The sequence below is a fragment of the Rhinichthys klamathensis genome, unplaced genomic scaffold (assembly GCF_029890125.1).
Source record: "Rhinichthys klamathensis goyatoka isolate OS25496 unplaced genomic scaffold, OSU_Roscu_1.1 h1tg000131l_1, whole genome shotgun sequence".
Classification (NCBI taxonomy): Eukaryota; Metazoa; Chordata; class Actinopteri; order Cypriniformes; family Leuciscidae; genus Rhinichthys; species Rhinichthys klamathensis.
The window spans coordinates 396,983-422,102 of NW_026606666.1; the positions used below are offsets into that span (position 1 = coordinate 396,983).

General features: G+C 37.4%; 2 protein-coding genes across 2 annotated transcripts; one reads left to right on the forward strand and one right to left on the reverse strand.

Moving 5' to 3' along the window:
- Positions 1 to 798: 798 nt before the first annotated feature.
- On the reverse strand, positions 799 to 9,289 carry gldn (gliomedin). Its single transcript, XM_056256699.1, has 10 exons — positions 8,791 to 9,289; positions 8,203 to 8,254; positions 8,076 to 8,102; positions 7,234 to 7,332; positions 6,025 to 6,135; positions 5,675 to 5,803; positions 3,624 to 3,689; positions 3,405 to 3,530; positions 3,000 to 3,150; positions 799 to 2,040 (listed from the first exon to the last, which is right to left on the reverse strand). Exons 1-10 carry the CDS (start codon positions 9,241 to 9,243, stop codon positions 1,575 to 1,577), a joined length of 1,680 nt encoding a protein of 559 aa, XP_056112674.1. The 5' UTR covers positions 9,244 to 9,289; the 3' UTR covers positions 799 to 1,574.
- Positions 9,290 to 15,677: 6,388 nt separating this feature from the next.
- On the forward strand, positions 15,678 to 24,187 carry LOC130089396 (aromatase). The gene is made up of 9 exons (XM_056256700.1): positions 15,678 to 16,190; positions 16,688 to 16,838; positions 17,656 to 17,810; positions 18,007 to 18,183; positions 20,270 to 20,384; positions 20,621 to 20,732; positions 20,863 to 21,025; positions 22,173 to 22,414; positions 23,918 to 24,187. The coding sequence occupies exons 1-9, from the start codon at positions 15,986 to 15,988 to the stop codon at positions 24,149 to 24,151; spliced, it is 1,554 nt and encodes a 517-aa protein (XP_056112675.1). The 5' UTR covers positions 15,678 to 15,985; the 3' UTR covers positions 24,152 to 24,187.
- The last annotated feature ends 933 nt before the right edge of the window (positions 24,188 to 25,120 follow it).

Genomic DNA, 25,120 nt, shown 5'->3' on the forward strand with positions numbered 1-25,120 from the left:
TCAGACATACCAACAGTGTAACACAACTTGAAGTCGACATGAAATCAAAATACACCTTATTTACTTAATGCACGTCTGATCTTCTGTAGGGTTCATACGTGCATCTCCAAAGAAATACCATTTTTGTCTTTTGTAATCTTACTCCAAACCTACTCCAGCACTGAAATGGCATTCCAATTGACGTCAGATTGGCTATAAAGCAAATAAAAATAATACTAGAAAATAGCAAAATAATGGTAAAAACGGTAAATGCTGCACGGTACGCTACCGTTTAGGTGTGTGAGGATGTTTTGGAGGGTGAATTTGACCGTCAGACCATGTCCCATTCAAAAAATGTCACAGCAGTGGTTATATATGAGAAATTACTAAATTCATAGTACGCACATAGAAATTCCATTTATTATTTACACTCATTTGGTCTCATTCATGAAACGAGGAGAATTCATTTCTGTGTAAACTTTTTGTAAAACCATTCAATTTATGGTTTGCAAACAATTTGCACCAAAATTAGTTCTGCTTGTGTTGCATGAATTAACAAATAGTCTCTTAAAAATGCATATTAGCCAAAAAGAAGGAAAATGCAACTTTTAAAAGTGAAAATTATACCAAAAATTAAATAAATATAGTTGCCCCAAAATGCTTTTGGATTCTCAAGTCATGTTTTAAAATGCCTGAATATCATTAGGTTACAATTATCTAACCAAGTGTGATTTATTTTAAAGAAAGAGACGCAAGCTCACTTTACAAGCTTGTTTGCTGGTTTGACATTTCTAATGCAATGATAACAAGTTTTAAGCATGGCTTAAGTATCCAAATAGTTTACATGAACATCTTACAGGTATCACTAGAATCGTCATTTATTCTTGATCTATTATCCACTCAAGAAAAAAATAAGGGTAACAACTGAAGCATTAATTATTATTTGCTTATAAATATACATGAACATGACAAAAAAAAACACTCAAGTATTGCAATTACGGGTGTGTTCACACTTGTAGTTCAGTTCTCAAAGTTATTTTGTGACGTATATTTTGTGACGGAACTTACCGATCATCTAAAACTGTGTGATGTGCTAAATGCGCTAGTTGTATGTGCGTACATATCTTGGTATTTTTACCAGCTGAGAACTGCTTATGAAATGTGCAAAAGATTGAAAACAGCCCGAGGAATTCCTCCATCACACACAAACGAAGATCTGCTGCAAGGAGACGGCGGTTCTGACGCCTATCCTGAACCGTAATAGGCAACATTGCGACTATGACGAGAAAAACAGGTATCCTTGAGCATTCCGTCCGTTTTAGGGATGCATTGTGTGACATCACATCTGTTTTTGGTTCGTCTAGATGTCTTTGGTCTGCGTTGCGTTCATATTTCAGTCGAACTGCACCAGAGTTCTTTGAAAGCGGACCGAAATCCACTTTTTGAGGGGTCTCGGTCTGCTTGTGTGGTGCGCAATAGGGTTCGGATGGCGTTCGCACTCATTCAAATGAACCGCACTAACAGAGCAATCGCACCATTCGAGTTCGTTTTAATCGAACCAAACCTGTCAAGTGTGAACACACCCTCAGTTTTGATTACTCATCTGAGAAGAACTGAACTTGGTATGACTTGACGTAGCTGCTGTCCCATATGTAGAGATGTTTGTCTCTGGGATTGTATGAGATCATGGACAGAACCCCTCCAGGTGCCCTCAGATCCAAACTGACACTTACAGGTTTCTCTTTCAGGAGGTCAAAGGCGTACGTCACCTTTGTGTCTTTTGAATCCGTGACGTAGAGGATCCCACAGGCGATAAACGCATTACCGCCCTTGGTCCTGGGATAGGTGGCGTTGATGTAAGTGGTGACGGAGAACGTTTTCTCATCCAGTCGCGCCACCATGATGTTGTCGTCAATGTTGGAGGCGAATATGATCCACATACCGTTCTCATCCGCTGCCAATTTGAAATACGTCTTTGAGTTCTGAAGGAGGTAGGACCGATTGTGATAGAGGGCGTTGTCAATGCTCAGCGTGTGTAAGATCTTGGTCTGGAGGTCAAACCTAAAATTATTGGAGAATTGACAGGATGAGTTATAAGAAGATTGCATATTACAGATATGCCTAAGAAAATGCTTTCTGCCTCGTGTTGTTCCAAAGCTGTGACGTTCACTTCTCTATGGAACACAAAAAGATGAGGTTTGGTGGAATGTTCAAAGTGATCATTTTTAATAAGGACTGTTGGATCTTGCGATTGCATATGAGATTTGAGAGTTATGGCAGATGGGGAAGATTCATTATGGAAAGGAGCACTTAGGTCATTCTGCAATATTTCTTATTTCGTGTTCCATCTAAGTTTGTATAGACTAGGAGTGCAACCTACAAAGAAAATCAATTAATGTTTTAATAAACAAATAAATAAAAATAGATGTTAAAAATGTAAATTTAGACCTATTTAATGTTTAAATCTCTACCAACATTTCCTTTGGCTGGAGGCCATTGTACATTTAAGGAGCATGTCCTATTAACATTCAGCCAAAAGTTCATTGGTTGTTCACAAATGTGAATTGTACAACTACATTTTTGGGCTGAATTATCCCTAGAAAAAATATGAATCCAATGTTAGACCAAGTTAGTAATGAGTAATTCAAAATTATAAATAGTATTAAGGAGTAATTTGTTTTTGCATTTAACTAACACTTTACATTTACATTTAAACATTAGTTTAGAAGTTAAATGTCTGTCAATTTTTATTATTTTACTATTACATTTAACAAAAAATTTTAAACATCAGTTAAATGGTTTCCATTTGACAAGTGATGTATTTAATATTTAATTAATAAAGTGATAGATAGGGAATTCCTTCAATTTATTTTTGTTTTCACTCCTAGTCCTCCATACATTTGCAGCAATATGAGCGCGAGTAAATTATAAAAGGAATATTTTTTGGGGCTCAATTAAAGCACTTATAAGTTCACCATGATATTATCAAGGAAATCTGCCCATGCTGTCTTCAAACATACTTAGCAATATTGTAAGTTCCAGCGATGTGGTAGAATATGGAGCCGTTATGTACAGTGTGGCCGCAACCTTGGAAAAACTTCCGGACATCAATGGATTCACTGCTGCTGTTCTGGATCGCTGCGATACTGTTGTACTGCTTTATGATACGACCTGGGGAAAAAATAGCATTCGTGAACTTGAAATGAGCAACAAAGGAATGTTCCAGGTCCAATACAAGGCATGCTCTATGACAGCATTTAATGCACAATGTCAGATCATTTTCTCGTCCTTTTTTTCAGAGATTAAAACATTCTGGTTACAGTTAAAACTTGCAAATGGAAGTAAATGGGGTCATGCTCTTCAAGAGTTTAAATGCAGGGTTTATGTGTTTGTTGTGTATGCTGTATTTGTTCTTTCTTCAGTACCTGAGAAATGTTCTGCTACCCAAATCTTCTCATCATCGCGAGTGGCGGTGTCCGTCATCCACGCTCCAAACGTGCTACTCATTTTCATCAGATGTTTGGGGTTCTGCACCGACTTTATAACACAGTCTACCAAACACAAACACAGTCCGATCTAAAGTTTAATAAAGGCCGTAGTAGTGTAAAAATGTAGAACATCTAATAATTTGCTGTAGTTGGTACCGTTTATCTTCCATGATGCCATTTTCTGGCTGATAGTATCATCATTTGGGACTGAATTAAGGTGACCTAAAATAAACAAAGATATTACATATAATATTACATATTATGATGCATCTTATGGGGGAGGGGGTCAAATTTGACCAATTTGCCTTGGTCAAATTTCACCCCAAAATCAAGAGGGCAAAATATGTTGTATCATTAAAGTCATAGATAAATGTCAAGATACAATTTCCGAAGTGTTGTGAGTGGTGGTTGGTTGCTATGTGCCGTTCTTGGTGGTTTCTAGGGTGTCCTGGTTGGTTTCACCCCAAAATCAAAAAGGAAAAAGACTTATAAAGCATAAAGAAAATGAGTAAACTGATTATTGAAAATATACGTTTTCCCTCAATAAAGTATTGATAGTAAGTAAGGTAGTTGTTGTAGGGTTTGTGTAGGATTAAGGGATCTACACTCACCTAAAGGATTATTAGGAACACCATACTAACACTGTGTTTGACCCGCTTTCGCCTTCAGAACTGCCTTAATTCTACGTGGCATTGATTCAACAAGGTGCTGAAAGCATTCTTTAGAAATGTTGCCCCATATTGATAGGATAGCATCTTGCAGTTGATGGAGATTTGTGGGATGCACATCCAGGGCACGAAGCTCCCGTTCCACCACATCCCAAAGATGCTCTATTGGGTTGAGATCTGGTGACTGTGGGGGCCATTTTAGTACAGTGAACTCATTGTCATGTTCAAGAAACCAATTTGAAATTATTCGAGCTTTGTGACATGGTGCATTATCCTGCTGGAAGTAGCCATCAGAGGATGGGTACATGGTGGCCATAAAGGGATGGACATGGTCAGAAACAATGCTCAGGTAGGCCGTGGCATTTAAACGATGCCCAATTGGCACTAAGGGGCCTAAAGTGTGCCAAGAAAACATCCCCCACACCATTACACCACCACCACCAGCCTGCACAGTGGTAACAAGGCATGATGGATCCATGTTCTCATTCTGTTTACGCCAAATTCTGACTCTACCATCTGAATGTCTCAACAGAAATCGAGACTCATCAGACCAGGCAACATTTTTCCAGTCTTCAACTGTCCAATTTTGGTGAGCTCTTGCACATTGTAGCCTCTTTTTCCTATTTGTAGTGGATATGAGTGGTACCCGTTGGGGTCTTCTGCTGTTGTAGCCCATCCGCCTCAAGGTTGTGCGTGTTGTGGCTTCACAAATGCTTTGCTGCATACCTCGGTTGTAACGAGTGGTTATTTCAGTCAAAGTTGCTCTTCTATCAGCTTGAATCAGTCGGCCCATTCTCCTCCGACCTCTAGCATCAACAAGGCATTTTCGCCCACAGGACTGCCGCATACTGGATGTTTTTCCCTTTTCACACCATTCTTTGTAAACCCTAGAAATGGTTGTGCGTGAAAATCCCAGTAACTGAGCAGATTGTGAAATACTCAGACCGGCCCGTCTGGCACCAACAACCATGCCACGCTCAAAATTGCTTAAATCACCTTTCTTTCCCATTCTGACATTCAGTTTGGAGTTCAGGAGATTGTCTTGACCAGGACCACACCCCTAAATGCATTGTAGCAACTTCCATGTGATTGATTGATTGATTAGATAATTGCATTAATGAGAAATTGAACAGGTGTTCCTAATAATCCTTTAGGTGAGTGCAGAAAGTGGTCACGCAGAATAAGACATAAATATGTTCTGTAGGAGTACTAATAAACAGCCAATAAGCTTGTAATATGCAATGCTAATTAGCTGCTAATTAATCAATTAAAAAAATTGTGTTTCCCTAATCTAAAGTGTTACCATACTTTAAAAAAAATTTATTATAGTGTTTTTTTAAATACTGTAATCCAAGAATTTAAGAAAAATAATGGAGCACAAATACTATTTACAATTATAGTTTGCAAATGTATTTCAATTTAAATATATCTTTTTCATAATTTAAAATAAAATAAAGGTGAAAGATGAAATACCCTCTTTTTGAAATATGAATATGCACAATTCACCAGTTTAGTTATTTTCAGACCCAACTCACTCACCCACAGACTCCTTCCCTGTGTGAAGATGTGCCCTGTGGCTCCTGTGTCTCGGTGGCCCTTGAGGCCCGGGGGGACCTGGAGGACCGGACGGCCCGGGGAGGCCAGGGGGTCCCACTGGACCAGGTGGACCTGCAGATTAAAGCAGAAGCTCACTTATCACACTAACATTGTTGTGGTCAAAAAAGGCACATCTATATAGATGGCAGGTGTTCTTTTATAGAAAAATGATGTTAAAATAACATAGTAATGAAAATGTGTTCTCTACAACTTTTTTTATGCAGTAGCCATTTTATAAAAGCAACATTGCACTCAAAGTGCTGATTAAAAACAGAAATAGAACTGGTCTTTACCCTCTACAATGACATCATTTGATGGTTCGCCCTGTTCTCCAGGGGGTCCTGGGGGTCCAGGATATCCTTGTTCTCCCTTATCACCAGGCTCCCCATTCTCACCAGGAGGACCTGCATACAAGTACAAAGAAGCAAAAAATCATATATTCATAGTTCCATGCAGCACAGACCTCAAACCATTCAAAGCCCAGCGTTTATTACTGCAGAGTAATTATGCATGTAAGTACTAATCAATAATAATGTACTTACTATATAGGGTTAGGGCTTGGTTTAGCGTTTAGGGTTGGTTGCATGTAATCATGCATAATGTATAGTTATTACTACAGTAACTACATGTAAAGTGTAACAAGGACTCTGTAAAATAAAGTGTTGGTTAGTTACTAATTATGCATGATTCACTGTTAATACTATAGTAAGTACATGTAGCTGTCACCTTAAAATAAACTGTTACCAACATTACATGAATATCTAGATACATTTTATGAATTGAAGTGAGTGGTTAGGTGGTTGGTTGCTAGGTGGTGTTCTTGGTGGTTGCTAGGGTGTCCTGGGTGGTTGTTGTTTCCAAACAGCTTGTAACATCCAACTATCCAGAGCTGGGTTTCCCAAAAGCACTGTAAGCTTAAGTTGATCGTAGAACAATTGCCACCAGTGGTCTCTACGATCAACTTAGGCTTGGTAAGTTGATCGATGCTTTTGGAAAACGCAGTCCGGGTGAGCAGTGCTGATCTGTGTGTGTGAGTGTGTGTTGAACTGTATTCTGATGCATGAATTGTCAATAAACAATCACTTGCTACTTTGTTGTAAAAGTGAAACTTAACATACGCAATCGTCGTTTAACTGTATTCAAATGTTTTCCAGTATTCTCTCCAACACGTTACAAAGAATTTCATTCAGTTCCTTCGTAATTGATTTGCTGAATGATACTTCTAGAAAGTCTGTGGGCTCTTGTGCTCTCTGAACAGAGGAGTCAGTCAGCTGTTATCATGAGCTCTGCTTTATTCAGTGGGAGATATCTTAAGTCTCTGAATCCTGCTGTGTGACTGAAAGCAGGATAAATCTCCCCTCTCCTCTTCCTGAGAGGATGATAAAAGCTGCCGAATTTTCGAAAAGAGCTTTGAAAGGAGGACATTTTCTTTGAGAATGCATTTTTGACTATATTCATTCATGTGCATGATGGATTTCCATGTTCTTTTGCACACAGCTGACCTCTTTTTCCTCGTTTTCCCTGTGCTCCAGGCTCTCCTGGCAACCCTGGAATTCCATCTGTTCCATTATACCCCGACATTCCATCCACACCCGGCAAGCCTAGAATTCCAAAAGATGACATTATTTGAGGAACACATTATTTGGAATATTACATACGTATGTGTAGGTTCAATGATGTATCCAGATGAATCTCATGAAACATGTAACTTTGTAACTACAAACTCCCATTAGAATATTAGTAGAGTATTAGTAGACTGTCTGCTAACACTTTATTTTGTTGGTCCCCTAATAGACATTCTACTGACTATAAGTAAATTTGCAACTAGATGTCAACGTATTCTATAACCCGGACCCTAACACCTAACCCTAAACTAACAGTCTACTAATACTCTAATGAGATTTAATTGACATGTAGTCAAAATTACTTACAATACCTAGTGGACAATCGAAATAAAGCGTAACCAAAAAATATGTATTTTAAAGATGTATCATGGAGATATTTTTGTACTGCCTTTAATTTATGCAAAACGTAATATCTGTTGTAATTTGCATTTCTTTTTATTTATTTTTTCTTCTGGTACAATATAACCACTGTAAAAAAAAAGTTGCTGCCTTACATTTTTAAGTACAATCAACTTAGATGTTTTAAGTTATTTCAACTTAAATTTCATTAAACTGGCTTAAACATGTGCTGAATCTTGTATAACTTATACAGAAAAGTTGAAAATTGCTTATCTTATTTTGATGAGTTAAAGCAATGTAAAAGCATATGTTGTCATAACTTTTTGATCAAATATTTATTTTAACAGTGCATATAAATAACATTAGAAGTTCATTCCTACCTGGAATTCCTGGTGGCCCTGGTGGCCCTGTAGAAGCCAAGAACAAACCAAACTGTGAACTTAAAGACTATAGATTCAGGAGACAAGTCATGAAACTAAAAATGATGCAATAGATCCTAATGCTCACCAGTCAGACAGACTCCTTTAGTACTGTTGCAAATGTCCAGGAGAATCTTTACCTGTTTAAAAAAAATACATTATATTTGTAGTCACGTGTTTATGATCTAGAAGAATCAATGTGTTCATTTGTGAATAGAAGTCAAGACAAAGCTGTATACAGTAATGAAATCTGTATACAGATAAATCATGTATTATTTCTTCATTAAACTCGAAGAAAAGTCTGTAAGAATAGGGCACAATGTACTTGTGTTAATATGAGAGAATGTTCCGTAGGCTACTGATTTTTCACAAGTGTTTTACCCTTATTTTGAATTATATGATGAATTATCGGATAATGTCCTGGCTTTTCTGTTTTCCTACTGATGTTTTTGTTTTAGTGTATGATAAAATGTGAAATATTTGTGTATGTAACTGTCATTATTATTTGTTATAAGAAATATTTCCATATATCAGGAAATTCAGACACAATGCAATTACAAGCAGCGAAATAAAGAACCTAAAGAACCCCTTAAAAAATGGAAAGCAATATGGGAGAAATGTTTGAAATTAATATACACAAATAAATCAATCAATCACGTCGGCATGAGTTTCTTACTGGCACCATGGAGTATGTCATCATCATCATCATTCCATCCTGCTCTTCTGTTTTGCGCTGGTACACCGGCCCATGCGTCTGCTGCTGATAATGATACTGGAAATCTCCCAAGACTTCCTCTCCCACACTCCCCTCATGCTCCTCGAAGGGTCGTGTCCCTCGATGCTGCCGGCTGCGTTTGTTTGTGGAGTATTGAGACTCTGCTTCATCTTCATTCACCTGTGTCATGAACTCCACCACCGAGCTCTGAGAGATCTCCACCATCTGCCTCTCCACCTCAGTCAGATGAGCCCACAACTCTCTCTGCTGAACCAGGAGAAGCACCAGGCCGGCACAGTTCATCACCGTCAGTACGCACACGCTGTACAAGACCCAGCGTACCTGCCAGGACAACCGGCCTCCACATTGCCTAAAGCCTCCGGTTCTTCTCAACTCTGCCAGTGGATCCAGCATTCTGACGTCGAATTCGGAAAGTGTTCGAAAACGGCAAAGCAAAATTTCAAAACGCTTTCAAAAATAAGGCTGAGTTATGAAAGTCTAGAATGTTCCCCTAAAAAAAAGGCAGTCTTTGGATGCGATAAGACAATCGAAGTCCTTGTTTCGAGTCGAGTCTGTGTGCGACTGAGGGCTGCTGGGCTTTGTGCCGTCCTGATGCGCTGGAGAAGAACCCCCCTCTTGTGCAGTCACCTGATTTATATGCAGTGGAGTCCATTCTTCAGCATGACCGTGGGCTGACCAGCATAATCCACTATCGACACCAAAAGCCAATGGTGTGGAAGAAAACTACACAATCTGAGAGCCACAGAAAGATATCAGTAAACACTTTCCTGAAACCATGAATTCCATGAAGACTGTGTCCAAATATCTCCAAATGTCCAGTGTTTTTATGGACGCTTTATTAATAGACCATTCAAAGCTTTCTTGGCAAAGGCAGCTAAACTTTTAACACCAGAACATGTACATTGTACTAAACATTTTAGCTGACAAACTCTAAAAAGTATGTCCATAAATGAGACAATGGGACAATATAGACAAAACACTACTGACAAAAAAACAAAAGTGATTCAGCTCCAAGGTGATTTCATGAACATGTCAGAGTGAGTAAATGTCAGCAGCTAAAGGAGCCGAGACCCTTAAGGGAACTCAGACTGGTTCTGGAGTTTAAGGCCTGGCGTGCGAGTCTTATATTGCCCATATCACGCAGCATGACCCACTTCTGTAGATTTATTTCTAGTTTTGATCTGATATCAGTTAGCACCTCGCTCTCACTGAGACGGTCTTCACTTTCTGGAGTTATATAATGAATGTGGAATACATCCGCACTTGCTATAATTGGAAATGGCAGGCACTGCCAGTATTGGTTGTACATTAATAATATATAAAAAATAAAAATATATATATAGTACTGTTATGCACAACCAGAAGATTTGTGCATTAAAAAGATTCGAGTTCCCTCTGATAGACATTGATACATTACACTGCTGTATGAAGCCGTGATGTCTGTTGTGTTTTGTGGTCCTCTGCCCTGCAGCTGTAGGTCATTGCCAAATAAAACATACAAGCTGGGCTACAAGCTCCTTGGTTGGTTGTATGTGATCACGCAAGCCAGGAACAAGGTATCAGCGCTGAGTTGAGTCTGTACTGTCCTGAGCATGTGCTTACGCTGAAGGGAGTGTGGAGGTCATTTCAGTTCAGTTAGGTTCATTTGACTTTTAATGAAGTTTCTTGGGTACAACTTCACTGACAAACAAGGTGCCAGTTGCCATAATTCTGGCTTGTGAGAATAATTGGCTTTAACCTAAAATCTGTTATTAGCTAATCTTGGTCGGACAAGTTATTTTACAAGAGTGTTATATTTTACTTACAGCAATTCAAATATGGTCATCAAATAGTCATAATCTTTTGGAAATTATAACAACTCTTTGATTGGCAACTGCTCATTCAAATAATTCAAACCCTTTAAAGAGGTTTTATATACAGTATGAGGCAGTTAGTATCAGCAATTGAAGGTAATGCATATGTTACAATACTTAAAATGAAAAAAAAAAAGAACATTTTATTTTACATACATATTTCACATGTCTTTTTGGCTGGCTGCTACACAATTTTTGACAGTCATGGTGCATAGGTTTATATAAATCAGAATAAAGTTGTTTCTGCCACAATGAGCATTTATGATGAGTAACTAATCACTGGAAAAGAAAGTTTGAAAGTTTGTAAGGTTGGTATAAATAATGCCGTTTGTATGTCTACTAACACTCTACAAAGACTCCAATGAGAGTTAGTGGAGATGTAGGTGCAATGTTACTTATAGTCAACAGAATGTGTTAAAGGGAATATCAAAATAAAGTGAAACCAAAACTTTTTATGTGTTTTGGTCGTTCATTTACACTACAACTTCGTTTTGAGCAACACGGGCTCATTAGAAATACGTACCTGTGGCAACATTTTTGCAAAATGCAAAATGCAAAATACGTTGCGTCGTGCATGTTTCGTGACAGTGTCGAAGTGAAATGTACAGTGAGAGTCGCTAAAAGCGTTTAGTTTTTTCCCCGGAACAGATTAATGTGAATATGGCGGGTTTTTTATGTTGGGAGTTTGTACGGATCACCGCAGTTCTGAATTGAACTGCCTGGTGAGTGGCGCTAAAAGATTAATGCTCCATTTTAAAATAGCGTACACCTACACTAAACGGGGATCGTTCTGACAACGTTGTCACCGGTCCGGCGAAAAATGCAAAGGAAAAACTTTTCCGTTTTTAGTACATCGCTGTCGTGTAAACGTACCCTATCTTTCAAACAATTTTGAGACTCCTAGTAACTAAGTAATTGTATATTTTTGCGCACAACTGTATATTTTACAAGTAATGTCTGTAAAATAATTGGTACATATTACCAATCTACAAACATGAATCAGAATGTATCTTCTTGACTTTGTCAGTGATTCTTGGCCAAATGAAGCTATAAAATGACTTTATGCTGACATTTAGCCAATAGTTAATTTCAATTATCATATTTTTAATTTATGAAAATGTGAACTAACTTTACAGCATCGTGAATAGAGAGGATGTTCCTTTAGGGCAATATAGTTCAATTGTGCTGCACTAGAGACAAGATTGCTTTCAAATGTCCAATTCAACATGACATGCACATCTAGATGGTTCAACTGTTTGACATGCTCTACTGATGTGGTCTAATGTGGTCTGATGTACCATTTAGGCACAGATTGTAGTTAAGCAGCTTACTTTTTGAAGGATTTGACACAAAGATCGGTATTCTCATTTTATTCGGATTTAATTTTTTTTATGTCCTTAACATAGGTTATTGTTTTGGTAAGGATCTGGAGGAGATGTGAAGATGCATGTCATCTGTATAATAATAAAAACTAATGCCATGTTTCCTAATATCTTAAAGAGAGCATGCACAAAGGAAATTACAAAGAGCCTAAAACAGAGTCTTGTTGCACCCCATACTTTACATACGATAGGATGGCTCTTTATTTACACAAACAAGTAGGCATTACCTAATATTTTCCTTTCAATTTAAAATATTCAAATTTTTCTGGAAAGCTAGATCTTTTCATAAAAAGTGACGGCACATTAATTATTAAACAACGTAAACTGTAAAAAGATACTTTCAATATATGCAAGACTTTTATATAACAGGCACTCAGACCTCAAAAGGGGTCAGTTGAGTGGACATTGGGCTGTCTTCAGTAATGGGAAGTGGTTTGGCTTCTCTCGCTGTGCGTTGTGTCTCAAACATTGCTGTTATTCTCTGTCCCTTGGCACTCCTCACGAGAAACCGAACAAATATCCACCCACATAAGTCGTGTGGCTAGCATTGCTTTCATTAAGCTGAACACACAACCTTCCCAGAGATCAGGGTTCAGAGCCAGGTGTGTGGTGATGGGCTGCCGAAGTAATTCAGTGAATGGACAATAAAGAAAGACATTACAGACATGTGTGACATAATCATTAACCTGTGGGTCTACTTTCTGAGTTTTGTAACTAATATTCACCACAAAATGCAGTTTCCGCAAACACAACTATTAGCAGTTTCTTGGATGTCTTAATAAGAAAGCACCAGCCAACAACATAAATAATCTATAAATTTATGGTTGACAGTACCCACAATTCCTTCTCTTTTGGCTTCCTGCCCAGTTTTGCTACAGAGGACAAACAACTTATTTGAAGAATTGCGAAACCCAAGGACCACAAAGGCTGTATTGAAATGAAAACATATTTAAGTGACGTGGCTTTCAATGTGCAGACACTTTGTTCCCCAATGAATTAAAGATTCCTTGTTTCTTTCCGAGAAAGACATTCCAGCCCTAAATACGTAGTGTATGATGTTGTTGACTGTTCAAAAAGGGTTGACTCCTCCTTCATGAGAGGGTCAGAGTTTTTACCAAGACCACCCTGAGATTCTGACATCTACAGAAATTCCCCCTGTACACCTCCATGTAATTCGATACAGTACACAAATAAATATAACTAATAACTATCAGTCATATATGATGAGGGCAATGAGAAGAGATGCATATAACTATTACTTTGTGAAAAACCAGAAGACCACAGAAACTTAAGCATGGGCATATCTGACTTAGACCCAGAACACTCAAGCGAGCTCTTATAGAATCAACACACAAGTTTTGCATGGATGAACTCACAATTTCTTCAGAAAATATACAAATCGTGTAATGTAAGTTAATTGGTTTAAAGCCAATTGTTTCTTATTTAAAGCAACTTACAGTAACATTACAGCTTCAGTCCTTTGGAGTAACCTGAAGTTTTTGCTCAAGGCTTCAATGGTTCACAAATACCCCTCTTGGGGCCTTCACTAGCAACATCAGGTTAACTACCCAGGAGTTCAACCATTAAGCTTCTGGCATGAAATATTGACCTGCATGCTCTTCTACATCATAACTAAGAATAAAAAACAAGTGAGGAAAATGAGTCAATACAGCAGATGGGGCAGGGTTAAATCAATTTGTATTTGGGATTGTAGATGAGAACGAATGTGTAAAATGAAGTGGTAAATTAAGGAATCATGAACTATGGGGGATTGATTAAAGTTTCCCTCCCTTTACAAAGAAAATGCCAGAATGCTGCATGCATCTGCTCTGACTAAGATGTCAGCTTATTTCCATAAATTCTTTAGCGATTAAAGTGGGCGTTCAGTGAATTCACAATGTCTCTGAATCTGATAAAGACACACAAAGAGGGCAAACTGAAGACACAAAATAGCTGTTGTGTTCCCTGTAACAATTTGTTTTTGTTTTAAATTGAATAATGAAAACCATAAAATTCCTAAATAATCGTGATGCTTTAAGACATAATACAAGAAATACGTGAAGAGATTGTTGAAGATAAAACGAATATGAATGGTTGGTAAGACTTTACATTGTGTCCACAATGATATTAGTGTATGTAAGAGTGTCCATGTTACACATATTGTATGTAAACATACAGTGGTAAAGTGTGTCTGAACTGTCCATATAACCACAATAATGGATTGAGACAGGGGTCCTAGGAATCAGTGGCCATTTGTCTGGTTTTCGGTTGGACTGTCCAGTTTTGAAATACCATGACCAGCCTTGAGCCAGGTGAATGAATAAATGAATAATTTAAAAGGCTGTTAATAGGTGTTAACCCTTTAGAACCTGAAGCTAAAATAGGTGTTTTTCTCACATTTAGATTGTTTGACTGTAAAATTCTAAAACAATGTGCTATCTTCATGTGCAAGGTGTCATCTTTTTCAGAAAAAGATTAGCTTTCAACAAATTACAGTTATTGACCATTATTGTGTGTGGTGAGTTTGTAAATAGAATTTAAATAGACAAACATAAAAAATAAAACGATAATGTACTTTAAAAAAAATATTTTGATAAAAAGAGAAAAATCACGAACAAAAGAAACGAACACTTTAAAGTTGAAAAATGAACTATAATACATACAGTCTTTTTATGTTTAGGTTGGACTGTCCGGTTTTGAAATACCATGACCAGCCTTGAGCCAGGCGAATGAATAAATGAATAAGCTGTTAATAGGTGTTAATATTAAGTCAATGAACGTGTGCAAAAATGTATTGGATTCATAGCCTCCATAGAATAGTGACTTGTGAATGTACAGCAGCACAAACTAACAAAGCTAAACTAGTACCATTGATGCATGCCAATGTTTTTCTTCCAACATATTGGATTATATAAAGGAATTACCATATAAACCTTTTCCCCTCCTTCCCCTTTTCTTTCAGATTGTTAAATTATTGATAATATGTCTGTTGCTCCACCTTTTCCCTGTCTGTCTGTTTGTTCGAATGGATGTTACTTTGTTATGTCTGAAGACAATAAAAAGTTGATCACAAAAAAAGATTAAGTTAATGAAGTTAAGATCATTCCACGTCCATCTTAGACACAAGTGTCAATATTTACGGACTTTGTTCTATTTCGCCAACGAAAATAGTTCCAAACAAAATGCAGAACCGTTTCGTCTTTGAATGAATTGGGTGAGTCAATGATTCAATGACCATACTCATAAAGACACTTAATTGGTTCCTGAAAGAATCAGCCATTTTGAACAAATCAGTTAAATGAATGATTCAGAGACTCATTCATGCATTTATGAATTAATGGATTTTCCATTTTTTTCATAAGAATTTAGAATTTAACATAAATGGACACATTTAATAAGGGGGGGGTGGGTTTTTAAGTTTTTATCCTGGCTTCGCTGAATCCTGCAAAGAGTCCTTTCTAAACAAACGTGCCCATCCATTGATATTCTGTTGTATTTTCCACCATTGGAAAATTGTACGTTTGTTTGCTAAGAAAAGGGTTATTGGGTTTGTTTGAGTCGTATGCTTGTCGTCTAGCACCATCAATAAAAATTGCCCCTTTTTGTAGCCTGTAGAATGACTGAAGGTCATGCCACAGATGTCTCATATCTCTTAAAGTCTTTGATGTCTTAATGAAAATTCAGAGATGAGTTTGGCACAGCTGAGGGTTCGAGTGTCATGATAATGTTTTGGAAACTCAAACCGCAAGGACACGAGGATCACACAAGGTTACGCTGAGTTTTTATTTTGACTTTTGAATTATCCTGATCCAATCCCATGCAACCGCTCAGATATAAAAGTGTATGTCTGCAGTTGTGGTGCTTTAGACTTGAAGAGGCTGTAATTTCCCATCTGTTCTTATGGCAGCGGAACTGCTCCAGCCCTGTGGAATGAAGCCGGTGCGTCTTGGCGAGGCTGCGGTTGACTTTCTGGTCGAAGGGGCCCATAATGGCACTGAAGGAGCTCAAGACAATGTGTGTGGAGCCACGGCCACACTACTGCTGCTGTTACTTTGCCTTCTGCTGGCCATCAGACACCATCAGCCAGAGAAATCTCATGTGCCGGGTCGGTAGGGTTTGTTTGAAATTTTGTCCTTTATTATTTTGCAGCATGTTCTGGAACTGATTTTCATTCTGAACTGAGTTTCAAATGGTTACATCTCCTATCAAGTGGTGTTTTGCCTTTTTATCATTTGTTAGTGACTATGCTATTTACGTTTTGGGTAAATAGTATAGCAACATGTAAAGTATATTTATACAACGGATGGTCTAAATTCTGATTGAATAAATAAATGTTCATAATACATGTAAAATGACTATAAACAGACACCTGTGAGCACATTTAATATTAATGCGCCTAATTGCATTGTTTTGCTAAATGCCACTATAAACAATAATTAGCAATACATTTAACTATTTACTGAACAATGGTGTATTTTTCAGATATTGTTATGTTATAATGGGGTGATAAAAACTCTGTTGCATGAAATTGATTTAGATGAATTGTATCATGTCACATGTTATCATGTCAATTACTTGTTTGCTGCAATGTGTTTTATTCAGGTCCTTGTTTCTTCCTGGGTCTGGGTCCTTTTCTCTCTTACTGTCGGTTCATCTGGTCTGGGATCGGGACTGCCAGCAACTACTACAACAGCAAATATGGAGACATTGTGCGGGTCTGGATCAACGGTGAGGAAACTCTCATCTTGAGCAGGTAAGTCCTGACACACACATCACCCCTTGTGAAAAAGAAGTACACTTTAGCATACCTTTTTTTTTTTTAAACAGAAAGAATATTCTTAAGTGTGAACTGATTGTAATCTTTTCAGACACTTAATTGCATGCTATTTACAGTTATACTAATTATATTGTAGTTTAAATTTATGTTAATTCTATTAGTTAAGTGGGACACATAAATACATCTTTATATGTCATTTCATAATTACTTCTATTGTCTTTGAAATATGGTTAAAGTGTACATCTGACAAGCATTAAATATACTTCAATATAATTTCAATTGAAACTTGTCATGTATTTAAATATATTTATCATTACGGTACACATTTGTAATGAAGTTGCAATTTAGTACTTAGTGTATTTACATTAACTTTAAATGCAAAAACGAATAACTCACTACAGTTCAAATTATAATCAAGAACTTTGCATGTGCTTTAGCATGTTAGTCAACACATAACAACAAGTACATTTTAAAGTATGATAAAAAATATTAAAACATAATGATTGAAATGTACTTTAAAGTTAAACTTTTAATTTACATTATTACATAGTCACAAAAGTGTACTCTCTTTAAGTGCACTGAAGTCACCTTGTATTGCATTAATCTTATAACATTTGCAGGTACAGTTTTTTAAACATACTTTTAAGTTTTGAAGTACACAAGTGCACATTCAAAACAATGAAATGTCTCTTTCACAAAGGACAGAACATACCAGCACCAATCACACAATATTCCAGGATAAATGAACCGAATGTGGCATGAATGTATTATTCTGATGCTGTGTGCGTCACAGGTCATCTGCTGTGTGTCATGTGTTGAGGAGATCTCTGTACACCTCACGCTTTGGGAGCAAACTAGGTCTGCAGTGTATTGGGATGCATGAACAGGGCATCATATTCAACTCAAATGTGGTGCTCTGGAAAAAAATCCGCACCTTTTATGCTAAAGGTGGGCATGCTTTTGGTAATATGCAAGGTATTAAATGTGCATAAAAAGATTAAAATTGCATGATCAAATTTGACATCTCCGTCACAGATATACTTGTATCTTTTCTAATCAATTTAGATATCTAATTTCATTCCACTGGATTTTAGCAGTGTTTGTTTTGTTTTGTGCTAAGCATGTGTATGTGTGTGTGTATCAGCTCTAACAGGTCCAGGGCTTCAGAGAACTTTAGAGATTTGCACCACTTCCACAACCACACACCTGGATGACCTGTCTCACCTGACGGATGCTCGGGGACAGGTGGACATTCTCAACTTACTGCGGTGCATTGTGGTGGACATTTCCAACAGACTGTTTCTAGGAGTCCCTCTCAATGGTCAGTCCTGAGAAACACTTGCACTAACATACAACAGCTCAAAAAGGTATATAGGAACTTAAACCTTTTGTTATATGATGCAATGCCATTTATTTGTAAGTCTGACTTAAAGGGATAGTTCACTTTGAAATAAATTGTTGGTATGTTTTAGCTTACCTCAAGGGCATCCAAGATGTAGGTGTCTTTGTTTCCGCAGTAGTTTCAATTTTGATATTTTTAGGTCAAACCGTTCTTGTCTGTCAGTCATATAATGCAGGTCTATGGTCACCACCTCAAAGAGCATGCACAGAGAAGTCCAAATTAAACATGATTTAATGACTCGTAAATGTAAGTACACTTTGATGGCCTAAGACACGAAACGAGCAGTTTGTGTGAGGAAACGAACAGTATTTATATCGTTTTTACCTCTTGTAACCACAGCCACGTCCAAGTGATCTGAGGGCGCGGGCGCATCGGTCTGCGCAAGCGCCGGAAAGCACCGGAAGTGATCTAAATATGGTTGTGAAAAAAATTCAACGTTGTCTGTTGATATATCGAATACGTCTTCCATTGCGATTTCCTGTATATCTAAATATGTTTAGATCTTCTCAGTGAAAGGTAACACTTCCGAAATCTCTGTGTAAACAATGAGTGACGTACACGCGCGAGAGATCACTTCCGACGCTTTCCGGCGCTTGCGCAGACCGAAGCGCCCGCGCCCTCAGATCACTTGGACGTGGCTGTGGTTACAAGAGGTAAAAACGATATAAATACTGTTTGTTTTCTCACACAAACCGCTCGTTTCGTGTCTTAGGCCATCAATGTGTACTTACATTTACGAGTCATTAAATCATGTTTAATTTGGACTTCTCTGTGCATGCTCTTTGAGGTGGTGACCATAGACCTGCATTATATGACTGACAGACAAGAACGGTTTGACCTAAAAATATCAAAATTGAAACTACTGCGGAAACAAAGACACCTACATCTTGGATGCCCTTGAGGTAAGCGAAAACATAACTTTCCACAAATTAATTTCAAAGTAAACTATCCCTTTAAAATTATATAGTTCACCCAAAAATATATAATTCTGTCATCATTTACTCACTCATGTAGTTTCAAACCTCTATGACATTTAATCTGCTTCAGAACACAAAATAAGATATTTTGAAAAATTTCTCAAAGTTTTGTTGTCCGTACAATGAAATCTTACTCCTATCTTTTGAATGACAGTGTATTTCTTTTATAGGTAACACTTTATTTAGACGATCCACTATAGGCATTCTACTAATTATAAGTAACTTTCCAACTACATGTCAACTTATTCTACTACAGTCTACTAATACTCTAATGAGAGTTAGATGACAAGTTACTTATAGTTAGTAGAATGTCTAAAGTGGACCATCAAAATAAAGTGAAACGCTTCCCAGACAGCAACATAGTGTCGGCCCCGATCTGGGTCACATCTGGTACATGTGGATTCCATGCGTACCAAATGTGGGCCGGATCTTGGCCAACACTATGTTGCTATCTGGGTTTTATATGCTATGTATCTTGACGGGCACCGTGATTTTGCAGAGAAAGACATGTTCCTGGAGCAACATATTTTTTGTTGATCCTGGAGCAACATTCTTGTCTGAAAATTTTGTCCTAACCATATCCCTAAACCTAACATTACCCATAATGTATCCCTAAAATCAGAGGGAAATGATGGTGAATAACACTGATGTAGAAGCACCTAACCCTGGTCATAAGCCTAAATTTGACATAGACTGTAAACTTGTCCCGTTGACTTGTCCCAAATCTGATTGGTTGATCCAGGAACATGTTGTACGTGGTTAAATCAAGTTCAGCCTATATTGGCATAATCCCAGACAGCAAACATAGTGTCGGCCCAGATCCGGCCCATATTACAATCCACATGTACCAGATGTGGCCCGGATCTGGGCCGACACTATGTTGCTGCCTGGGGTGTATAAGCACGAGCATAATGGCGTGATGTTCTCTCTATTGTTTTGATCATAATATTGCTTTTTAATTCCTGATATACATTGAAGATTCACTAAATAACATATTTAACTGCTTGAGTCTTGCTGCTGTGTTGTAGAGCGTGATCTGCTTCAGAAGATTCAGAAATATTTTGACACCTGGCAGACAGTATTAATCAAACCCGATGTGTACTTCAGACTGGACTGGCTGCACAAGAAGCACAAGAGAGAAGCGTGAGTTCATGATAGTGCCATTTTGTTTTGGAGAAGTGTGTAAATGCATGTATGCTATATGAATATGATAGCCATGATCTCGGTACGACCACAGTGCTTTTTTTTGTAAGGAACACTGTCATAAATGCTGCATCTAGCTTCGAAGTTCCTTCTTTTAGGACTGAATTGTAAAGTGAATTTTTATTTATTTATAGTGGGAGTTTTATTTATTTATAGTGTGCTTGTGTGTGTTTCAGTCAGGAGTTGCAGGACGCCATCACGGCTCTGATCGAGCAGAAGAAAGTTCAGCTGACACATGCAGAAAAACTCGACCAGCTCGACTTCACAGCAGAGTTGATATTCGCTCAGGTGAATGTGACATGCCAGTATCACACACACACACACACACACACACACACACACACACACACACACACACACACACACACACACCTTTGAAGCATAAGAATGACTGACCTGTGTGTGTATGTGTGTTTAGAGCCACGGAGAGCTGAGCGCTGAGAACGTCAGGCAGTGTGTTTTGGAGATGTTGATCGCGGCTCCAGATACTCTCTCTATCAGTCTATTCTTCATGTTGCTGTTACTCAAACAGAATCCGGACGTCGAGTTGAAGATCCTGCAGGAAATGGAAACTGTTTTAGGTCTGAGCGCACACACAAGATACAGTCATTTTGTCTTTCACCCCATGTGAAAAATACACCCTAGCATACTTAAAAAAAAAAAAAAAAGAGTACTTATTATGGAAATAATATGCTTCTATATAAAGAATATGCAAAAAATTGCAAACTGAATGTAATGTGTTCACACTTAATTGCATGTAATTTACAATTAAATGAAAATGTGTTATAGCTTCAATTTATATTAAATGCAATAAGCTGAAGTGTGCTTTTTAAGCACATTAAGAGTGCTTTTTTGAGGTAGGACATAAAGATTAAGATTAAGAACTTCATATGTAATTTCATAATTACTTCTATTGCCTTTGTGTACTGCCAAATACACTAAAAAGCATTTTATGGTCAACTAAAATATATTGTAATGTTTCTAGTGAAACTTAAATGTCATGCATGTAATTTTTGTTCTTTAAAGGAATCATTTACTCACCCTCACCATGTCATTCCAAACCTTCAAGAAATACTATGTGTTAGGCCTACACAAACAGAAAAATGTTGAAGAATCTTTTTGAAGAACTCTTTTCCATTTAGTGACAGACTTCATTAAAGACAACATTAAAGCAACACCAAGGAACTTTTCCTCTGCGGTCGCCCTACAGGTTGGAAGCGGAATTGTCCATTACCGCTGTCGTAAATAATTTAGCCTACGGCAGCCTACTGTCGCACGCGCACGCACGCTGTTTATCCAGCACCGGCTTTGGAATCAACAATGGCCACAGACAAGGTAGAGTATGACGTATGCCGTAAAGCAGTCGAATTTTGTAGTTCTTTTCGTGCTCCGGTTACTACCCGAAACCTGAAGTTACATAGTGCGAGTAAAAGCGATACAGACCACGTCAGGCTATGGCAGACGTGTCATTTAACCTATTGTAAGTCGATGTACCATCACAAGGGTCTTGGAAATATATTATGAAGGTTGAAAAACTACATAGTGTTACTTTAAAGTATCATGAAAGTAGTTCATGTTGGTTTATCAGAGTTTGGATTGGAATGACATGAAAATAAATAAATAATGACAGAATGTTCCGGTTTGGATGAACTATTCATGTTTGATTGTGTAGCCAATGTTTGTTTCAAACTGGTTATTTAAACATGATGTTGTGATTGTGTTTTGTAGCTGGCCGGAGCCTGCAGCACTCACATCTGTCCAGGTTAAACATTCTGGAGAGTTTTATCAACGAGTCTCTCCGGTTCCACCCGGTCGTGGACTTCACCATGCGCCGGGCGCTGGACGATGATGTCATCGAGGGCTACAAAGTGACGAAAGGAACAAACATCATATTAAACGTGGGTCGAATGCACCGATCTGATTTCTTCCCTAAACCGAATGAGTTCAGTCTCGACAACTTCCAGAAGAACGTGAGTCTTTATTATTATAAAATCTCTTTCTTGTCTTATTTTTCAGTCTTTAAAGCCCTCACAAACATTTTTCATGCTAAACTATTAGCCCTCATTCAAATAAATAATAAATAAATAAGAATGATTTTGAGACTGTTCAATGGAGATCCCATGTTAATTGTATTATATTTTAGAGCTGCAGACCGTAATTTTTTGGGGTTAAAAATTATCCAAAATACATTTTTGAGCAAGTACATAACCAGCCAGTGTTCAAAACTATCTTCTTGCCTTAGCTTGATTCAAAACCGTAAGCTTTTAATAATGTTTTTAATTCCAGTGGTATTGGTGGATTTCCGCGGGAGATTCGAGCATGTCTTTGCGTCATTACGTCACATCTATACACATAAAGAAGGAGTCTCGGCTAGTATAAGCTATAATGTGTGTGAGGATGTTGGAGGTGGAGATTAATAGCCTTTTCTCAAACTTAAACGACAATCACCAGTTACTCCTGGAGATTCACCCGTTGTAAAATGCAAAAGACTTCGGACTTCGGAGTGGCTACAGAAAAAAAGAGACTGCAACTGGGCCCAAGTCACGCAATGCTGATGTTGTTAACATTAACAATTTGAGAACAAAGGATAATTTGCATGGTTTGACGTGATATGATAAGCGATCGTTAGATTTAATCAACACGATTTACTGTTATGCTTTTTTCCCCCTTAGTTGGTCAGAACAAAAGTTGATGTTACTTACTTGTTTAGATGACATTTTCCAGTGAAAATTCTTATGTTGTTCATACTTCCAAAAAGAATAATCTGTGATTCCGAATGACAGTATCGACAACGGCGCGGTGACTGAGTCATCCGAGTGTTCATCCGCGCTGTGCCGTGCCGAGCCACAACCCACGTAAAGTTGATAATTCCGCGAATGACTGCAATTGCAGATTTCGAACAGAGATGGCGACAAAGAGGAAAAACTACGGACTGCAGCTTTAAATAATTGATTTTGTTTTATGTTTCAAACACTAGTATTGTATTTAAATCCTATGCTATTTAACTTTGATTTTATAATAGAAAATAAAATATTTAGTAAATATTAACAATCAATGTTCACTACTTTAAAAACTAATGCATTATGTTTCATTAAGATAATTTTATACAGCAGTTGTATAAAATCTACAAATTCAATGTTTATCTCTCTTTCAATCTAACAAAAATGCACTGTGGTAATTATAGTTTTTTTAACCAAAATACCATACATATAAAAGCTATTGTTACTATTGTAAAATTATAATAAATTAAGGAAAATTAGTAAGTATTTGGACTAGTATACCTAATGCACTGTAAAAAGTAGTAACCTAAGTATACTGTAGGTTGATATAGATTAATATAAAAAAAACGTTTAATATTATATACATTTTCTTAATAAATTAAATTTATTATTTTGTACAATAAGATACATAAAAATGTTTTGTGACAATGTCAACACCAACAGAGCAATACCTTTCTCTGTCTCTCTCTAAAGGTGCCGAGTCGTTTCTTTCAGCCGTTCGGATCAGGCCCGCGGTCGTGTGTGGGAAAGCACATCGCTATGGTGATGATGAAGTCCGTTCTTGTGACGCTGTTGTCTCGTTTCTCCGTGTGTCCTGTGAAGGACTGTTCTGTAGAAAGCATCCCGCAAACCAACAACCTGTCTCAGCAGCCGGTGGAGGAGCCGTCAAGCCTCGGCGTGCAGCTCATCCTGAGAAACACTGTCTGATTCACCTCCGTCATATGTGCTCTAAAACACTCTTAAAAAATAGGCAATGGCATTGAAAAAACACTTTTGGTTCCCCAAATGAACCTTTCAGTGAACAGTTCTTAAAAGAAAAAAAAAAATTCTTAGTTTGAAGAACATTAAAAAAATCTAAAGAACCTTAATTATAAACAACCTATTGTATATTGGAAAAATTCAATGAAGTTCCTCATGGAACAATAGATGCCAATAGATCCTTTATGTTAATGTAATTGTTGTTATAATGTACGTAGCCCCTGAAGGGACATGGCTCTAGAAATAATATGAGATGGAAGGAAATATTGTTGGTCTAAATGCTTTTGCGTTCTCTCGCAAGAGTTTTGCGTTCTCACAATGAACTCACAAGTTCCTCGGGGGAATGCAAAACATTTGTGAGAGAATGTAAAAGCATTGACATATAGGCAAATATTTCTTCCTATCACACATTTTTTTCTGTCCCTTTAGGGGCTCCGTAATAATGTATGATATTGTCTCATCCTGTGAATTACTGGTTCAGACTGTTTTTTTTTACTGTTAATAAAGGGTAATACAAGTATTATCAAATGTCGTATTGTAATTGATTTTTATTGTTTTAAAGAGTTTATGTAATATTACTGTGTTTAAAGAAAAGTGCAAAACGTTTAAACCTTCTGGTGTGTTAAAACCCCTGTAACACATCTTTTTGTCATCCTGTTTTCTTTCAATTAGTATAGGTTTTGTATTTCTTTTAGGAAATGATTGATCGTAGGCCACTGAGCCTATGCACCTCAGTTTTTGAGTGAAAAAAAAGCATTACTTGTGCATATTCAACAAAATATGGAAATAATTTGCACTGTTTATTACACTATAGTGTGCTTTAATGTTTAACCAGGACGTTTGATTTGAAATGCTTTTATTTTGTATAAAATGGAACAAAGTCACACGTGTGGTGTTCCCGGTCAAAAATGAGGCCTG

Coding starts and splice junctions, on each gene's coding strand:
- gldn (XM_056256699.1), bottom strand. CDS start 9,243: ATGCTGGATCCACTGGCAGAGTTGAGAAGAACCGGAGGCTTTAGGCAA. Junction 7,333..8,075: donor AGGGCCACCAGGAATTCCAG/GTAGGAATGAAC, acceptor TTGGAATTCTAG/GCTTGCCGGGTGTGGATGGA. Junction 6,136..7,233: donor GGGAAAACGAGGAAAAAGAG/GTCAGCTGTGTG, acceptor ACTTGTATGCAG/GTCCTCCTGGTGAGAATGGG.
- LOC130089396 (XM_056256700.1), top strand. CDS start 15,986: ATGGCAGCGGAACTGCTCCAGCCCTGTGGAATGAAGCCGGTGCGTCTT. Junction 21,026..22,172: donor GGAAATGGAAACTGTTTTAG/GTCTGAGCGCAC, acceptor TGTGTTTTGTAG/CTGGCCGGAGCCTGCAGCAC. Junction 22,415..23,917: donor TCGACAACTTCCAGAAGAAC/GTGAGTCTTTAT, acceptor CTCTCTCTAAAG/GTGCCGAGTCGTTTCTTTCA.